We start from the raw sequence: 20,070 nt of genomic DNA, 5'->3' as shown, positions 1-20,070 counted from the left end.
GAGCTGTGTGTGGTGGGAATGGAAGGTCTGCTCTGGGTGTCTCCAGGGGCAGAGATGTATACAGATGTACAATATGGCCCTGGAGTAACCTTATGTGTTTAAGGGTCAATAGGAAGTGAGTTATCAGGGGATCAGGTGGCAATTTCCTGCTGAAGTGTCCCACAATTAATCCTATAATCCCAGTTATGTAAGTGAGGACACAATGGGATGTTTGACGTGCAATTCACACTCATAGTGCCCTGTGCAGGTCTCCGGGATGTCAGGTAGGATTTCACAGAACAGTAAGGGCCATGGGGATACAGAGCCTGGAACCTCTAGGACTGGATAGGTATGGGACGGGGAGTGGAAAGACAGTTGGACACCTCCTAGAAGTGGACAGGTCAGGGGAGCGGGACATAGATCAGGGGAGGGGAGCGGGACATAGATCAGGGGAGGGGAGCAGGGACATAGATAGGGGAGGGGAGCAGGGACATAGATAGGGGAGGGGAGCAGGGACATAGATAGGGGAGGGGAGCAGGGACATAGATCAGGGGAGCAGGGAATCAGAGCCTGGTACCTCTAGGACTGTACAGCACAGTGGATAGGTGCAGGGATACAGAGCCTGGTACCTCTAGGACTGTACAGCACAGGGGATAGGTGCAGGGATACAGAGTCTGATAGCTGTAGGACTGTACAGCACAGTGGATAGGTGCAGGGATACAGAGCCTGGTACCTCTAGGACTGTACAGCACAGGGGATAGGTGCAGGGATACAGAGTCTGATAGCTGTAGGACTGTACAGCACAGGGGATAGGTGCAGGGATTCAGAGTCTGATAGCTGTAGGACTGTACAGCACAGGGGATAGGTGCAGGGATACAGAGTCTGATAGCTGTAGGACTGTACAGCACAGGGGATAGGTGCAGGGATACAGAGTCTGATAGCTGTAGGACTGTACAGCACAGGGGATAGGTGCAGGGATTCAGAGTCTGATAGCTGTAGGACTGAACACTTTTATAATTCAGTGACAAGCTGTAGGGGGTAAAGAGCCTGTTACCTCTAAGACTGGATAGTCATGTCATTTTATAAGATGCTCTCAGCGGTACAGAGTCCAGCACATCTATGCCTAGACTCTTGTAAACTGGTTTAAGGGATGCTCTCAAGGACACACAGCCTGGTACCTCTAGGACTGCACACCACTCTGTACTATCAGTATGATTAGGTGCAGAACATGAGGAAGCTCCCTGCTTCCTACTCACCCCGTAATCCCGTCCCGGTCACGCTTATACTAATCCCTTTCACAGAAGCCTGCCCGCAAATCGGAAAACCCTGCGAATAAAGGAAAGTGATACACAAACCAACACCCCTGCCTTGGCTGCACCCTGCAATCATACTAAGCATCTCATTTTGGGATCAAGATAAGACAGCCCGATTATTCAACTCTCACTAAGTAGAGATGGGGGGGTGTTTAGGGTCAGGGAATTAGGCTCCTGTGTGCCTCTATATAAACTCCCAGGATACTGTCATGCAGCAGATGCAACGGGAAACAGCTAAAGATGTATCTGAGTCTCCTGCTGGCGCTTCTGCTCCTCCATTCTGCTGCCTCCTATGTGAGTATCCCGGCTTTGTAGGTTGGTGATGAGTATCTCCATTAATAACCAGATGACAATGAACATACTGCGCTGGGTAAAGATGCTGAGTATCTATACAGTGAAAATGACCATGCTGCACTGTATAATGATCCAGGGGTATCTCTATATACTGATAATAAACGTGCTGCCCTGTGTAATGATGCTGAGTATCGCTATACACTGATAATGAACATGCTGCTTTGTATAATGAGGATAAGTATCTCTATACACTCCCACCCCATGGTCATGAAGATGAACATGCTGCACTTTATAATATAAATAATTATTTTATGAGTAAATGGCATTTAATGAAGCCACAACAAACAGCCCCTTGCCATTACTCCCACATTTACTTTGTATAGTGCTTCTTCCACCCTGTTTCCCTGAAACCCACAATAGTATCTTGTATCCTTCCCACGATTAGGTGCTAGGCTATGGTAAGAAATTATTAGACTATAATAATAATACTTTTTTTTCTTGTATAGTGCTGACACTGTACACAGCGCTGTACATATATTTTTTGAGGCACAAGTCCCTTCCCCGTAGAGCTTACAATCTATTTAATTTGAGGCACACTGAGATAAAGTGACTTGCCCAAGATCACAAGGAGCTGATATCAGGATTTGAACCTGTTCCCATGTTTTCCGGGTCAGTGCCTTTACTCACTGAGCCACTTTACAATGCCACTTCTTCAGCCCTACAATGTGGAACGAGCATCTGTCACTTTTGCTCCAGTAAAAGTTTGGGGTCTTTGTACTCTAAGTAGAAGAAGCTATAATGCTTTCTAGAAGTGTGCCATCATACTCAGTCTGGCTGTACATTGCAGCATGTTTATCTCCAGAACACAGCATGCCGCTCTAACCTCTAATGAACTGTACAGACTTATTACAATACAACATGTTTCCAGGGTTTTACTTTAACCTCTACAAATGCAAACCCCTCTCCTGCATGTGGTGACAGAGCTAACAGGCTCATTCATTACCAGCCAAAGCAGCCTATCATGTCGTTTTCATCCGAAAACAGCTGGTATACTGTAGAATAGGCACCTTAGCCCTGTCACCAACATAGACTGTGATGGCAGATACAGTAGATATCTTGAGGAGAAGGTTAGATATCCTTTTAGAAAGGAAAGGTATATAGGGAAGATAGATAGATAGATAGAGAACAAAAAAATATCTGGGGCACTCATACTAGCCAAAAATAGAAAACTATAGTCACAAAGGAGTCTACTTTTCTGTGTGGGCTGCATGTTGGGGAGCCAGGCTCACCTCACACATGCAGGGAAATATTCATAGAAGATCAAGAAGCCCACCGCACTCACCTGTTCATCTGTAAAAAAATGTGTTTACTGAACTTGCATAGTTACATAGTTACATAGTAGATGAGGTTGAAAAAAGACATACGTTCATCAAGTTCAACCTATGCTAAGTTTAGACAACAGAAACTTTATCCTATATCTATACTTACTTATTGATCCAGAGGAAGGCAAACAAAAAACCCCAGAGTCACATCATCCAATGATATCTCATAAGGGGGAAAATAAATTCCTTCCTGACTCCCTATATTGGCAATCGGATTAATCACTGGATCAACATCCTTCTCCATACTACATCCAATTAACACAAGAATACACATTGCCCATGTGTATTCTTTAGCTGGATGAAGTTAATTAAATAATGTTTCTATTGATGAACTGGTGAGGGTCGCGGACTTCTTGATCATATAAAACTATACAAAAAGGAGTGTGTGTATATATATATTTGCTGTAAACATTGTAATGTGTAAGGGAAAGTTAATATAAATGTGAATGATGTGTAAAAAAAATGAAATATTTGACAAAAAAGATAAGGGGCAGCACTCAGAGTACTTGAATCAAAAAGGACAACACAACGTAGTATTATATACTGACGTTTCGGTTCATCACAGGAAATTGTCAAGATTTTGTTTGTCAAATATTTCATTTTTTTACCCATCACTCACTTTTATATTAACTTTCTCTTCCACATTACGACATTTACAGCATATATAGGATATTTGTGTTTCCATATATTGTTCTTCTCAGCTCTGTTTAATAACATTGATTGCTTAGTTACCTTTTCAACACCCTCCACACAGTTTTGTTTGGCTCTATTTACACACATCCTCCATGGGTTATATAAGGGCTTGGGGTATTTATATAATGTTATCTTGACAAAGATTCCTTGAGGGACTGACATGTTTATATGTATTACCGTAATAAATGTTGTTATCCTTTTTTATTCAAGTCCTCTGAGTGCCGTCCTTTGCCCTGCTTTATCCTTCTACGCTGACAGGCACAGAGACATTTGCCCTGACAAATTGTATGTGTGCATATATATATATATATATATATAGAGAGAGAGAGAGAGAGAGAGAGAGAGAAGAACAGAGAGCGCACGTCCCATAGTGTAAAACAGTACATTTAATCAATAAAAAAAGAGGACAAGGGGATTAAGAACACTCACAAAAGTACAAGATAAAAAGGGGAATCCCTTTGAGAAAGTCACTGTCGTGACGAAACGCGTCAGGGTACGCTACCACGACACTACGTCATCATGCAGTGCGCGCTTTACGGCCGGAGAGCGCATGGAGCTGATCTGAGGCTGAAAGAATCTCTAAACTGCACTGACGCCGAGAGACTTTGTTCCCAACCACCCGACAACTGCTGGAGGTGAACCGGAGGGACGATCTACTATCTGATGTGTTCCAGGACGGTGTGGCCTTGTTGGTGGTGATTATATATCACAAACTGCCTTTTTATCTTGTACTTTTGTGAGTGTTCTTAATCCCCTTGTCCTCTTTTTTATTGATTAAATGTACTGTTTTACACTATGGGACGTGCGCTCTCTGTTCTTCTCTTTCTATAGTCTTCCTGTTGGAATTGGTTATTCCTTCTGAGAGCAGCCGTGGATCCCTGAGCAGCATTTCTAATCACCATTGAATTTCTACTGGACTTGCACTAAGGGTTGGACTTTCTTCCATTTTTTGTCCCTTTTCTTCCCTGTTTGATATTTGTTATCAATATATATTTGCACGTGTTTTTTTATATTTTTTACATATTTTTTACATATTTTTAACACTTTTTCAAATTTACTGTTTTTTATCTTGTTAGATTGATATTTTATTTCATTTTGACCAATATTATACACAGTATTTGCACGGTATAATTCACTTCATTTTTACTTTGTTTCACGAGTGGCGCTACTGAAAATTTTCTTTCTTATATATATATATATATATAGTGAATAAATGAGAACAAGGCACTCCGTCAGGTAGATATAGGTGGGTGCTAATCCTATATAAATCAAATAGGCTATACGATACCGTGTAAGCAGATATCAGAGGCAGCACTCCAGTAGATAGTCAAAAAATGGTATTTAATGTGACATATAAACCAAATATGTCACATTAAATACCATTTTTTTGACTATCTACTGGAGTGCTGCCTCTGATATCTGCTTACACGGTATCGTATAGCCTATATATATATATATATATATATATATATATATATCAAATGGAAATATTACTGTATGCTCATTTGCATGTCTTAGACAGGTCTGCAACACCGCCTTTCACCATTATCACCCAGCACACAGTACTTCCAATGCAGCAAGGGACTCTGGGAAATGACATGCAAATGAGCTCACAGTGCCACCTTTTGCTTCAAAACCATTAACATGGTTCCCTATAGGCTTAAGCTTGCTGTATGGTCACAGCTTTGAGCATAGCCAGGGTGGAGATGCATAGCCAGCAAACCCACCCACATATATATAAACAGCAAAATGAGAAGCGCACGCTCCAAAAAATGTAAATGTATAAAAAATAACTTTATTAAAAAACGGACGACATTGGCCCACTCATAGGAATTGAGAGATGAACAAGTATTTGATTAAATTAGTAATGCATCAGGTTAACGGAAAGCGGCTTGAAGAATCCAGTCTCCAGTCCGAGCATGAGGTCAGATAATGTAATGTATTTCCAGCAACACAAATGTGGAAAAACTCGGGCCACTTGCAGAGATCCAATAGAAGACTTCTCCTTTACAATATATAATCCAGTGGCATAGAAAGGGGCTCCCTTTGCCCAAATACTGGAGACATAGGAGACACTGGTACCTCAGTTGTTAGTACTCACCCGGTCCGCCGGAAGAGATCTGCTCTAGCCGGTGCAGAGTCAAAGACCATTTACTGGGGTCAGGTGGAAGATTCCTCCTTTTGAATAGCATCCGGTGCATAAGAAGAGTAGTCATTTAGCCGGTTTGCTGGAGATACATATAGGAGGCGCTGACTTGTCAGCTTAGGAGTTCACTCACGAGCCGGGGGAATCCTGCTTCCGTAGGTGTAGAGCAGGGGTGGGGAAAAGGAGGATTCCCCGGCACACTGAGTGAACTGCTAAGCTGACAAGTTAGCGCCTACTATATGTATCTCCAGCATACCGGCTAAATGACTACTCTTCTTATGCACCGGATGCTATTCAAAAGGAGGAATCTTCCACCTGACCCCAGTAAATGGTCTTTGACTCTGCACCGGCTAGAGCAGATCTCTTCCGGCGGACCGAGTGAGTACTAACAACTGAGGTACCAGTGTCTCCTATGTCTCCAGTATTTGGGCAAAGGGAGCCCCTTTCTATGCCACTGGATTATATATTGTAAAGGAGAAGCCTTCTATTGGATCTCTGCAAGTGGCCCGAGTTTTTCCACATTTGTGTTGCTGGAAATACATTACATTATCTGACCTCATGCTCGGACTGGAGACCGGATTCTTCAAGCCGCTTTCCGTTAACCTGATGCATTACTAATTCAAATGCTGGTTCATCTCTCAGTTCCTATGAGTGGGCCAATGTCGTCCGTTTTTTTAATAAAGTTATTTTTTTTATACATTTTACATTTTTCGGGGCGTGCGCGTCTCATTTTTGCTGTTTAGATCTTTATCTGGATGTGGTTCATCTCCCGAGGAGCAGCCCTAGTCTCCTGAGTGCGTCTCCGCACATCTCTGCGGTTTATTTTCAGGAACATTTCCTTATGGTTTTTCTAATCAGACTGTGAACTTTACGTCAATTTAGATATCATATATACACACTTCACAGTCTTATAGCTACACTTGAGCACTTGTTATTTTTAATATACTGTCACTCATTTCACTTCAGATAGGGAAGAGTGCTGATTATTTCTGTTTTGTTTTATATATATATATATATATATATACACACACACACACACACACACACACACACACACACACACACACACACACACACACACACACACACACACACACACACACACACATAAAATATGTACAATTTACATTACTATTAATATTACTGGCGCCCGGAAGGATTTTTTTCCTTTGTGAGGCATAGTTGGCAAATATTTCACTGGACTTTTTTCTTATTTGCTTCCACTGGTTCCATAGGACTGTAAATACAGGATGAATAGCTCACCCACTTGTGATGTAATGAAGGCTGAACTCAATGGGCATATGTTTTTTTTTTTTTTCATCTACTATGTCACTGTAAAAAAAAAATAAGGTAATTGTGACTATCCCTGTTCAGATGCCTTTGAAATGGGAGAACCTAGTTCAAAATCCAGTGTCGCCCTCCTTAAGCATGCAACTTTATCTCCCTGTGCCTCAGGCACCCCGAAACTAGATTGTAATCTCTGTGGGGCAGGAGCGCACCTAAAAATCTACGTACATCGCTGCATACACTGCCTGCGTGTTCTAAGAACCAACGTTATTATCATTATTATGTATACTGCTGTGCCTTTTTGACCTAGGCATCATTTACTGAGATTTGCCTTTGAAGTGGTAGAACTGGTTGAGTTTAATTTGCTGTCTCCCTCAGCATCCACACTTTACTGTATTTGTAACCATGTACTATTTGCTGTCTTAACTCTGTGCCCAGGACATACTTGAAAACGAGCGGTAACTCTCAGTGTATTACTTCCTGGTAAAACATTTTATACATAAAATAAATAAACTTAGATTGCGAGCACTGCGAGGCAAAGGGGTCAATATGCAGGGGAGTAGAGTCAATCCAGTGGTCGGCTAAAATAAAAAGCATCAGCACTGTGCACAATTAAATATGAAATATATATATATATTTCATATCAGTTTATTAGATTTTGAGGGGAACCTATTTGGACCATATTTAACTATCGTTATGTTTGCAAAAGGAGGAAGAAAGGGGGGATTCAGAAAATAAACCCCCCTTTTTAATAGAAAGGGAAACTATATATTTATAAATAAAAAAAATGTAGTGGCACTATGGGGTTGTAAGTTTAAAAGTTTTTCTACTTCTCTGGTTGCAAATAAAAAGTAGTGATACTCTGCACTCCTAAGTACAAATACACTTCAAGCACTGGTCTCAGAGGCCTTTGGTGGTTCAGGCACCGTCTTTTGAGAGCCCCTGATACCCTTTGACCGCTGGGTTAGTCACTGGTAACAATATACAATACCAGCCTCTCTCCATTTGATGACTGTTGATACATTGTTGCCTCACTGGATTAGCAATATATTGAACAGGGGAGATTGTACCTGAAAATCCTGCTCAGTGTATACCATCAATGCTAATTATTATTGCCGTTGGTGAATTAATTGATTGCGTGTGCGGCATGCGCACGTAAGGACTTCTGGGACGTAGGAGGCAACAGGGTTAAATTAACCTACAAACATGATGGATTCATGAGGAGGGAGATCTCACAAGAGGGGACTTCATGGATCCCGGACCCGAAACTCAGAAGAGAAACGTTCCACGCACCAACGCTTCATTTCAGAACCCCCGGGACTTCGTGTACAGGTACAGACCTAGTGTCCATATTCCTGCCCTAATACAGCGACTGCAGTCTCTTGTTATGGGAAAGTTGGGAACAAGCTTAGCGCAATCTGGCAAACAGCCCATAGTCCATAGAGCTGACAGTCTGTATAGTTCCTGTTAGAGGAGGCAATGTTTGGGTGGAAGGGGGTTGCCCCTCTGAAAGAAAAAAAAGAACATGTTGCAATATATAATAATGCCGAGTATCACTGCACACTTCCTGATCCTTCTCCATGTAGAAAATAAAACGTTTTGCAGAACCTTGTCGGGTCTGCCATGTTGAGTTTCCTGTGGTGACCCCTTAAAGTAATTACGTGGGAAGTCCTAATTATGTTTTTGTAGGATTGTTTCAAGGGAGAGGTCTAGAGATGAGCAGTGGGGACCGCATAACTCATTTTCTCTCTTTCCTAAAGCATTGTATTGTTTGAAGTGTGTAGTAATACTCAGCACTGCTTTATACTGCAGCTTGTTCATTTTAAGAGCCAGTTACACTTTGCTCTTTAAAAATATGTTGTAAACAACATATGTCCTTGTGTTCTATACATAATGGAATGGACTTATACTTATATATAAAGTAAATACTTAAATTAAAATGTGCCTGTTTTAGTTTCTTTGGGAATTAAGAAGGATTTTCATGTATGTATATATACATACATACATACATACATACACCACCCATTTGCGGGTATACGTGCCTCACATCTGGCCCTTGAGGTAAATCATGTTGCCTACAACTGTTCTAACCCAAACTGTCCCTGCTAGAGACAATGTATAACTTTGCCTGTGCATATCACACAAAAAGGAGCAGCAGCCAGCTGAAACTTCCCCCAAGTCTTAGCTCACCATGGTTACAAAGTCATTTATATACAAATACAGATTCTTGTAAAAAAAAAAAAAAAAATTTCAATCACCCACATTTAACCACTTAAACATGTTACAGCCCTTAGTGCACTTTGGTCATAGGAGGGACTGTTCCCTTAAACATGTTACAGCCCTTAGTGCACTTTGGTCATAGGAGGGACTGTTCCCTTAAACATGTTACAGCCCTTAGTGCACTTTGGTCATAGGAGGGACTGTTCCCTTAAACATGTTACAGCCATTAGTGCACTTTGGTCATAGGAGGGACTGACCCCTTAAACATGTTACAGCCCTTAGTGCACTTTGGTCATAGGAGGGACTGACCCCTTAAACATGTTACAGCCATTAGTGCACTTTGGTCATAGGAGGGACTGACCCCTTAAACATGTTAGTGCCATTAGTGCACTTTGACACGAGGAGGGACTGTTCCCTTGAACATGTCACTGCCATTCAAGCCGCAGAGCAAGCAATATCCTACATGTGTGGTTTGTTTTTTTCAATAAATCAGTTCTGTCCTATGAGAAAATATTTGTAGCATTTTAAAAAAAAATCTAGTCTAATTGAAAATTTTAATGTATTATAATGTAATAAGCAAGTTTTCTAGCTACATTCTCTGGCTTCTTATTGAGCTCAACATATCTCATTGCAGAGAATCGGTCACCAGGAAACCTCAGAGGGTCAGCAGTCAGTGTCCTGGAATATCCCCTACGACAAACTGCCATTGAAGACACGAAACAAAGCGTTACTGTGATTTCACACTCCTGCCGTCTCTGTATTCCCTACTTTTCTCTATGTATTCTCTCTCTCTTTCTCTCTCTCTCTCCCCCCCTCTCTCTTCCCCCCCCCCTCTCTCTCTCTCTATTCCTCTCGCTCTCTCTATTCCTCTCTCTCTCTCTCTCTCTCTCTCTCTCTCTCTCTCTCTCTCTCTCTCTCTCTCTCTATTCCTCTTTCTCTATTCCTCTCTCTCTCTATTCCTCTCTCTCTCTCTCTCTCTCTCTCTCTTCCTCTCTCTCTCTCTATTCCTCTCTCTCTCTATTCCTCTCTCTCTCTATTCCTCTCTCTCTCTCTATTCCTCTCTCTCTCTCTATTCCTCTCTCTCTCGCTCTCTCTATTCCTCTCTCTCGCTCTCTCTATTCCTCTCACTCTCTCTCTCTCTATTCCTCTCACTCTCTCTCTATTCCTCTCACTCTCTATATATTCCTCTCTCTCTCTATTCCTCTCTCTCTCGCTCTCTCTTTATTCCTCTCTCTCTCTCTATTCCTCTGTCTCTCGCTCTCTCTCTCTCTCTATTCCTCTCTCTCTCCTACTGACCCACTTCTGCTCCTCTACAGGAACTTGCTGATGAAAGGGATCCACAGGGTTCCGGGCAGAGTTTCAGATGAATCTGACTCCCAGGATTTGCCCTATGAGGATCCCACAGAGATGCCGTGGGAGGAAGATGACCCGGTGATGGAAGAGTGTCTCCAGCTGGTGAGATAGCTGCCCCAGGGCAGGAGTGATAGAGGAGAGTCCTGTGTGTGAGCTCTGTCTCCTCCTGCCCAAGTACTGGGTGTCACTGACTCCTCTAGGACACAGCAGCTCAATGCATCCTGGGTCTTGTAAGCCACAAGAAGATAACACATTGCAGTTCCATTGTGGTATTGAAGATCTACTAAGGATCCATTCCCACCAGCTGAATTCCATAGTCAGAATGTGATCAGGTTCCACTGGATCAGTTAGGAGGGCCCTGATAGGATTCAGCAGGATAATCTAGAAACTGTCTGCTATGACGTCTACTAAATCACAGAAGTGTGTTTTGGTAGGAACCTACTTGATTGCTTCATAATGATCTGGTGTAACTACACTGGATCCCATGGAAGTCTTTTTGTATGACTCAGCTGGATTCCATAACTGGGATCTGGTTTCATTCAGATGAATTCCATAATATTAATCTGTTATGACCCCAGCTAGAACTACTAGCTGAATTTGGTTGGGAATTAACTGGGTCCCATGCCAGAAATGTGGGCTTGGGCTCAGCTGTATTCCATAGATCTGTTAAGCATTCTTCTAGATCCTGTAGCAGGGATCTGGAATCCAGTGGTGTGGCATGTCTTCGCTGCAATCCCACACCCATGATTTGACATAACTTGATTGGATCCCTCACTGGGAAATGATACAACTTCAATGGATTGCCAAAGTGGGGAACCTGTGTGACTTCAACTGGATCCAGTATTCAGCTCGATCAACTGTCACAGCATTGCCAGGCTCGGTAGCAAGGCTCCAGTGTATATCCCACACACTACAGTAATCTGGTGACCAGTCCAGCTGGATTTAAAGCACAATATGCTTGTGCTAATCCTAGCCATTCATGATAATCTGAGACATGCTGCACTAGATGTCGGCATCTTAAATGGATCTTTCAAGGATTGTTTCTTATTACTTACCTCCTGCTATATTCTGTAATGCACATTCACCTATGCATGTTTATTATCCTGTGACAACATCAATAAAAAATTCTGTCTACAGTGTGTTTCCCCAGATCTTTCAGACCGTGTGATGTTAGGAATGACCCCAGAACAGGTGGCTGCAGTAATGCCCCTGAAGTGTAAATGTGAAGCGCTTTGGAATTAAAAGCAGCTGTAAATATACCAGATAGAATTCAAGATTGCACCCCAGAGGTGGCTGTCTGTGTAAATCTGAATTGTGAAGAGCAGGATATTATTGAAGATTCTCTCATAGGTGGATGCAGTAATTGTGTGATTGTGAAGTACTTTGTAATTAAGTAGACAGCTGTATTAATATAGAATACTGTGCAGAATTCCTTCCCTGAGGTGGCTTTATAATTGTGAAGCGCTTGTAAATGAAAAGCAGCTACAGAAATACAAGATATTACACTGGATTTCACCACAGAGGTGGCCATGTAACCATCTCTAAAGTATCAGAGGAAAATGTTTGGAAACAAAAGGTGCTATCTAAATACAAAACAGTTTGCAAAATTCCACCCCAGAGGTGGATGCACGTTGTATAATTGTAAAAGCACTTCAAAATTTGAAGCAGCTATATAAATACAAGTTATTACATAGGATTTCACCCCAGTTGTGGCTGTATGAATATCTCTAAAGTAGGATTATCAAGGGCTGTAGAATTAAAAGAGGCAGACATTCATCCATTGAATTATATTTGTGAATCACTTTGGAGTTAATACACTATGTAAATACAGGTTGTTATTAAAGTCATTATATAGACAGTTTTTTTTCTCTTCAGGTGATCCAGAATGCTACAGGGGCCCTGAGCGGAAAAGATCATTGTGTGTGTGAGGTTCTCCTGCCGGACAGCTCCTTCCCAGCCAAGAGGGTGGGGTCCTTAGAGCATGAAACTCTTCTGCTGAGTAACAGAGTCGAGGATGAAATGCAGAAGGTGAGAGGGACGTTTCTGCTCTTGTCATGACGGTAATACTAATCACAGGCTCTGATTGGCGGCATCTCATCTATGAGGGGGTGATAAGAAATCACAGAGAACAACCCAATTACAAATCTCTGGGTGATGGGTTTCTAGAGATAGTGATTGGATGAGCTCATTAGCTCATCAGTTTGGCCAGAAGCTCTGGTTTAAGTGTGACCTTGCAGAAGGAGAGACAGACTAGATGCGCCATCTGCCACGTTCCATATGTCCATTCTGTCTGTGTCACTGTTAGGCTAAGGCCATATAGCCTTCCCCGTGAGGAGGTGTGCAAAGGCTGAGACGTCACCCGCGTGAAGCGGGTACGTTTTCTGTCCATGGTAGACGTGCCATGGGGGCGTGCCTAGGAGCATCACAGAGCTGGTTCGCCGTCATTGGGTGAACCGCTCACGTGACCTGGCAGTCGCGCCGAGAAATCAGTTTCAACTTATTTCTCACGCAAAGCACCCCCTTCTGCTGCCGCCCGCGCTCTATGGACGCGATCAATGTCTTTAGGCAATGTGATCGCGCCCCGTGCGGACGTCTCCACGCGTTCTGTGGCAGTATGAACCTGCCCTTACCCTGCAGTAGGAAGAAAAGACTCCATGTCCCATAGCTCTCTTCTGTCTGTGTCACCGTCACCCTGTGGTGGCTACACTCCGTTAACCCTATGTTTTCTGCAGATTGAAGAACAGGATATCAGACTGGACTCTTACATGGACAGGCTTATTAACCTCACCAGGAGAGTGGAGCGCATGGAGAAGATGCGACCTGAGGTCTTGATGGAGATGAACTTTGAGCTGCTCAAGAAAGAAATGAGGGACATGGAGATATTTGTGATGACGCTCAGAACCAAACTGAATGGCAGCAACACGCACGTGGACGATTTATACACAGAGGTACCTTTCACTCTGTCAATGTAAAGTGGGGTGGACTGATCCAAAGGCGAGAGATGAGGGAGGAAGGAGGGGGATATGAGAAACAAAGTAGAGGGAGATATGAAGGAGGAACGTGTAGTGTCTAGCCTTAAAAAGTACAAGTATTGTACCTTTACAAGAAAGGACTGAGGTAGACAAGATGTGACATTGTAGCCATCTTGGAAGGAGGAGTTCTAACCTGCTGTTGTGGCAGTTAGACACAGCTCTATGCATCTCCTGAGGCAAATCACCAACTACTCTGTTATGTTAGATAGATATTTAACGGTGTTTCCCCCCCCCCCCCCCCCCCCAATCGCATAACGGGGCCATTACTGGGTGTTGGTGGTGCATACCTGCTGGTAACAAGAGGGGTGAGTCGTCAGCGGTAACTTTGGGACACAGGAACAGATTTCTGGGGTCCAGACCCCACGTAATACTTAGCAGTACAGCGCCTCCATCTGCCGTAGGCTCCAGGGATATGGAGGCGATCTCCCATGGTAGAACTGTAACTCTCCCCCCAGTTAGATCAGACACCAGGCAGGAGGTATATTGCTAAACAGGACCAGGTTTATTACTACTCTTAGTGCACTAATATAGGTACTCAGCAGTCACCTGCCGGATCACAGTCTCTTATCTCAGATATCACCGGAAATAGTCCCTGGACAGTCACTACGGGCCTAGGGCACCCGCAGCCGTCCTAGCTCTTCCCGACCTCCCTTGCGGAGACAGAGGTATAGTCACTCTACTCCTCCCCGGAGGGAAGAGCACATGGGATGGCCCCAATCTTAGGCTCCCAGTCGTTACCTGCCTTCCTCATGGGGAAGGACAACAACACTAACTTTATGGCGGTCCTGCCCTTAAGTAAAGCCAGGGGGGGGCATCCCGTTGGCCCAGCCACAACAGGATATGCCACCCCCTTCTGTCACTCAAACGCAGCACCAAAGGATGAAGGGGAAAACCCCCATGATAACTACTGGCAAACCTGTGAACACCAGGGTTTACTGCCAGCCCATTATGGTATGCGGTATTTCAGTATAACTGAGAACATAACAGAAGGCAGGAGAGGGGGGGTGACAGAAGAAGGGGGGATGTGGGAGACAAAGTGGGTGTGAGAGAAAGAGGAGGGACCGGAAATTGAGAGAAAGGAGGGAATGAGAAGCAGGAGGGTTGGATTTATGAGAAAGAAGGGAAAGGGGATGTTAATGATCCATTTTATTGATCCATTAAATCACTTGCTAATAATTCACTTTGCTGGCTCATCTGGCAACAAAGAGGGTCTATGCAGGTTTTTGACAAACATAGTTTACTCAGAAAACTTGCCAGGCATCTATGATCTGCACCTATCGCTGCTGTCTCTTTAGGTTAAGAACATCTCCAAGATCGTTGGGCAGTTGGAGTCTTTGGACAAGAACAATGTTCTGAAGGCCCAGAGGGATATGGAGAGTCTCAGGAAACGACTCCAGGACTGCGAGAAGAATCTTAAAGCGGCTAAGGCGCCAGTCACTATCCCATTTGGTCAGTGCAACACCTTCAGAATTCAACTATGAACTAAGGCAATGACATGGAGAGAAGTTAGAGTAATGGGAGGAGTTATAGGGATCAGTTATATGGAGCAATAGGAGGAGTTATAGGGATCAGTTATATGGAGCAATAGGAAGAGTTATAGGGAGTAATATGAGCTGTTACGGTTATGGAGGGAACGGAGCGGTAGAAAAAAGTTCCCTTTTTCTTTACACTCAAAAGGTGTACTAATGTAAATTTGCCAATAAGACAGCAGTAGTACTGTATACGCTTAATTTTCTTCTCAGCACAATTACATCTTAATTTCTGGTGCTACCAGAGTCTAACACAGCTTTATTGCTCCATCCCTCCAGGATCCTGCCAACACCATGGTTTGGCTCACATCGGCAAACCAAACCTTCTGCAACTCAACTGGAAGGGAGTTGGGTACAAGTCTGGCTCATGGGGCAAAGACACAGCCTGGAACACCACCAAGAAGCTGATGTACTGGGTGGCCCCTCTCAACGCTGAGGGTCGTATTCTGGAGTCAGTGCGGGTGTATCCATCGCTTTATGAGTTGCAGCTGAACAGGAACCCAACAGACCTGCCACTCTCCGTGTTCGCTAAGAACAAGTGGAACCACACTATCGCTGGCCAGGGCTCAGGGATGGTTGTCTACAACAATAACCTGTACTACAACTGTTATAACAGCCGGGACATGTGCAGGATCAACCTGAGTAGCTTTGTCCATCAGCACAAGGCTCTGCCCAATGCAGTGTTCAACAACCGCTACTCCTATGCTGGAGCAAGCTACCAGGATATCGACTACGCCTCAGATGAGAGGGGTCTGTGGGTGCTCTACGCCACAGAAGAGAGCGTGGGTAACATCGTGGTGGGCAAGCTCAATGTGGCCACCTTTGCAGTGGAGAAAAACTGGACCACCACCCAGCACAAGCACGAAGTCACCAATGCCTTCATGATCTGTGGAGTCCTCTATGCCATCCGCCCCATCAGTCCACGGCAGGAGGAGATCTTCTACACCTTTGACACCAAGACAGGAAAAGAAGGGCGGGTGAGCATCATAATGGAGAAGATGATGGAGAAGGTGCAGAGTCTGAGTTACAACCCCAATGATCACAAGCTGTACATGTTTAATGATGGCTACCTAGTGTTTTATGATATCGACTTGAAGCCCTGAGGGCTCCTGTGTGTTTAATGTCCCTGAGATGTGGTATAATAAGGAATACTCCTGGCCCTGGTATACCCCTTGCCTGGCCTTCTTTTAACTCATATTCCTTTGTCTCCCAAACACTTCACCATAAGACACAACCAAGATATGCATTGGCTTGTGGGACTCACTCATCAATTTTCCTATTAAAGGAGACACTGCTCTTGTTATTGCAACAAGGCACTCATGAGAAGGGTACCAATCTGTTCTGCAGTAAAACACTCTAAGCTTGTTTATGTCATAATATAGCATCAGAAGGAAGGACCCTAACGATACATTGCCATACTGGGCGCCTTTTTGCATTATGATATTCCCATGCAATATTACATATATGACAGCGTTAGCTTCTGTTACTAGCATGTGGCACCTTTTGGTGGATAGTAATAATCCAAATCACCATCTACTGCCTTCAAAGTGGGTAAATCTGGTTAGAATCCCAGTGTCAGCTCTTCTTGTCACCTTGGGCAAATCCCTATGCCTCAAGCACCAAAATAAGATTGTAAAATCTTTGGGGCAAAGCCTCATGGTGCCGGCAAAAGTCTACGTACTGTGCTGTGGAAACCATCAGTTCTATAAGGGAACATTATTATTTTATCCTGATTGTAACTCAACTGTTGAGTGCCTTATTGACATGTGGCAATTGAGGGTGGTTTCCCACAAGTGTATGTCCACCCTAAATTAACACTAGAAAGCCTACCGCCTGCATATCCCCTTAATTTGGTATCCACATTGTAATAATCCTAACTTTCTTCTGTGCCCTGTCACTCCAGTGCCCTCTTTAGCAATGAGGGTGGACACAGGAGTGGTGGGTGGATCTGTAATCTTCTGTCCTGCTGTTCATGTAATGTTGTTTCCCTATAGTCCAATGAAAATGATTTAAATGGAATAACGAAATCAAGTGGTATTTTATTCATGATTGAAAGAGAGAAATAAAGTAATTATCTGAAACATTACAATGTGATCTATCTTCTTAAAATGCCTGGCTCCTTGTTTCCTAGAAGTTGCAAACGAAGTAAGTGCCCATATCATTTGTTTGAAACACACCCCAAAAGATGTTGCATTTTATTGGGCAAAGACTGAAAGTGAAGAAGGCTGTAGTACTTATTTCCTAACACTAGAAAGCGCTAGACACACATAAATAATCTGTATTCTATAAATGAATGTTGGGTACAGTTTCATGGTCCCTGCTGTTTTAATTATTTTCCTCATATATTGAAAAGGCACATTTCTCAAAGCAACAACTACTGATACAATTTAGAGGCTCCGATGATCTTAGATAATACTAATACATTAATACTAATATTAATAAATACAACAAAAAACAAACAAAGATGCCCAAAGCTACTTCTAATGTGACAAAAATAGACAGTGCAATACCTATATATTCTCTTGAAAAAGGGTCATTTAGTTTAACACTTTGGCCAACCAGGCAGGAGGTATATTGCAAAACAGGAACAGGTTTATTACTACTCTTAGTGCAGTAATACAGGTACTCAGCAGTCACCTGCCGGATCACAGTCTCTTATCTCAGATATCACCGGAGATAGTCCCTGGACAGTCACTACGGGCCTAGGGCACCCGCAGCCGTCCTAGCTCTTCCCCACCTCCCTTGCAGAGACAGAGGTATAGTCACACTACTCCTCCCCGGAAGGAAGAGCACATGGGAAGGCCCCAATCTCAGGCTCCCAGTAATGACCTGCCTTCCTCATGGGGAAGGACAACAACACTAACTTTAGGGCGGTCCTGCCCTTATGTACAGCCAGAGGACGGGTTCCCCATTGGCCCAGCCAAAACAGGATATGCCACCCCCTGCTGTCACTCAAGCGCAGCAATGTAGATGGAGTTCCAGGGGAGCGTCGCCGAATGCCCAAAAAATAAAAAAGGTGGATAGTGTAATACTATAAAACAACGCGATTCAAAATATATATAAGAGCTTCCAAATTCCTACTCACAAGCGTAGCAGGAAAATGAGCATATGTGCCAGATTAGAACTGTAGTGCAGCCCAGTCTGGAGGTGTGGTATATGTCAGCAATCTCCGAGAAAACAGGAAACAACCATAGTGTCAATAAAAAATAAAAGGTTTATCCAACATAAAATCACAAATGGAGGCTTACGGCAAACCAAGAGGTAACAGCATGTGTACAAATGGGTCTTTGCTACGGCGCAGCTTTTCTCGCCCGGTCTCACTGCAAACAGCTTCCGTGTGCGTCACTTCCGGAACGTGACGTCACAGCTCGCCGGAACAGCGGACACCAAAGAGTCCCCTGCTTCCCTCCTTCTCCAAGATGGCTGAGAAAGACAGACTCTACGCGTTTCGACGTAATGACGTCTTCATCAGGAGTGGCTCATGGGTACTCACATCTCAGTATATATACCTAATACTGGGCTGTGATTGGTTCAAACTGCGTATGTACTAATTTAATAACAAACATGTTTTATAAAATCTGAAAGCTTCTAGTAATATAAACATAAGTTTAAAAAGAGTTGTATAACAACAAACAAAATTGGATACCTTTAAGTATATATATATATATATATATATATATATATATATATATATATATATATATATATATATATATATATATATAAACTACATATGTCAATTAAAGTCTATTGCTGGTATTACATATATATATACAATTTTAATTTCACATAAATCATATTGGACCATATATTGGTATCCACGTTGTCTCCAAACAACATGACTATCATACATATTCTCACATAATATATAACCAAAAACACTAAAATTAACGGCGATTGATGATACCTAGTGATATGAGAGAAAGAAGGAACATATTAAACACGGAGCATACAATTCATACAATATATATATATATTAATCCCCTATTTAAAACAAATTAAAAATTCTCAATCATTATCAATAAAATACTAGTAATAGAAATATAATTTTTTTTAAATGTTATATTTAAAATATTTTCCAATGTTTAAAAGAATACTGAGTTTATGAAATATTTTTATAATAATTGGTAAAAAACTTCATAACAATACTTCACAAAAATACCTCATAAAAATACATTAATATCAAGCTCTGCATTTAGGCCATCTGGAACCAACGTTTTTAATGTGTATATCCAAAAGGATTTTCTTTTGGTTAGTTCCAGATCTCTGTCTCCCCCTCACCAATGGGGGAGAACTTGTTCAATGGCACTACATTTAAAACCTGATATGTCACTATGATGTTTATTAATAAAATGTTCAGACATTACTCAAGCGCAGCACCAAGGATGAAGGGGGGGAAACCACATGATAACTACTGGCAAACCTGTGAACACCAGGGTTTACTGCCAGCCCGTTGGGTAGATTTAGTAGCCTGGGGTTCCCAGCTACAATAATAATATGCAGAGCAGTATGATAACATGCGGAGACCCTCCAGCATAGGCCACATCAAAATAGGTACACTTTAGTTTGTCTTTCCTTGTGGGATACATAAGCTTACAAGTTAGTGAGCACCTCATATGAAGGCGTCATAACCATGCAATTTATGTTTGGCAAAGATCATGTTACCATTAAAACATTTGTTTATTTATTTGTATATACTAAAATATACAGAACATAGAAGTGGTAATACATTTTCTATAACATGCTAATCATTTATGAAATCAGTTATTGATCTTCAAACTGCTGTAATTAGCTGAAGGTTTCAAGCTTCAGCCACTGGGAGGCAGGTAACGTATCACTCCT

General features: G+C 42.6%; 1 protein-coding gene across 2 annotated transcripts; it reads left to right on the top strand.

Annotated features, from left to right (window-relative positions):
- The first annotated feature begins 1,105 nt into the window (after positions 1-1,105).
- Positions 1,106-17,317, top strand: LOC142498653 (olfactomedin-like). Of its 2 annotated transcripts, XM_075606901.1 has the most exons (6): positions 9,966-10,046; positions 10,631-10,769; positions 12,543-12,695; positions 13,400-13,615; positions 14,995-15,148; positions 15,508-17,317. In XM_075606901.1, exons 2-6 carry the CDS (start codon positions 10,641-10,643, stop codon positions 16,329-16,331), a joined length of 1,476 nt encoding a protein of 491 aa, XP_075463016.1. In that variant the 5' UTR covers positions 9,966-10,046; positions 10,631-10,640; the 3' UTR covers positions 16,332-17,317. The 2 variants fall into 2 exon arrangements, with proteins under 2 accessions (XP_075463017.1, XP_075463016.1); XM_075606902.1 differs by lacking the exons at positions 9,966-10,046; positions 10,631-10,769 and adding an exon at positions 1,106-1,586.
- The last annotated feature ends 2,753 nt before the right edge of the window (positions 17,318-20,070 follow it).

This window comes from Ascaphus truei, chromosome 7 (assembly GCF_040206685.1).
Source record: "Ascaphus truei isolate aAscTru1 chromosome 7, aAscTru1.hap1, whole genome shotgun sequence".
NCBI classification, from domain to species: Eukaryota; Metazoa; Chordata; class Amphibia; order Anura; family Ascaphidae; genus Ascaphus; species Ascaphus truei.
This window is presented reverse-complemented; position numbering and strand designations above follow the sequence as displayed.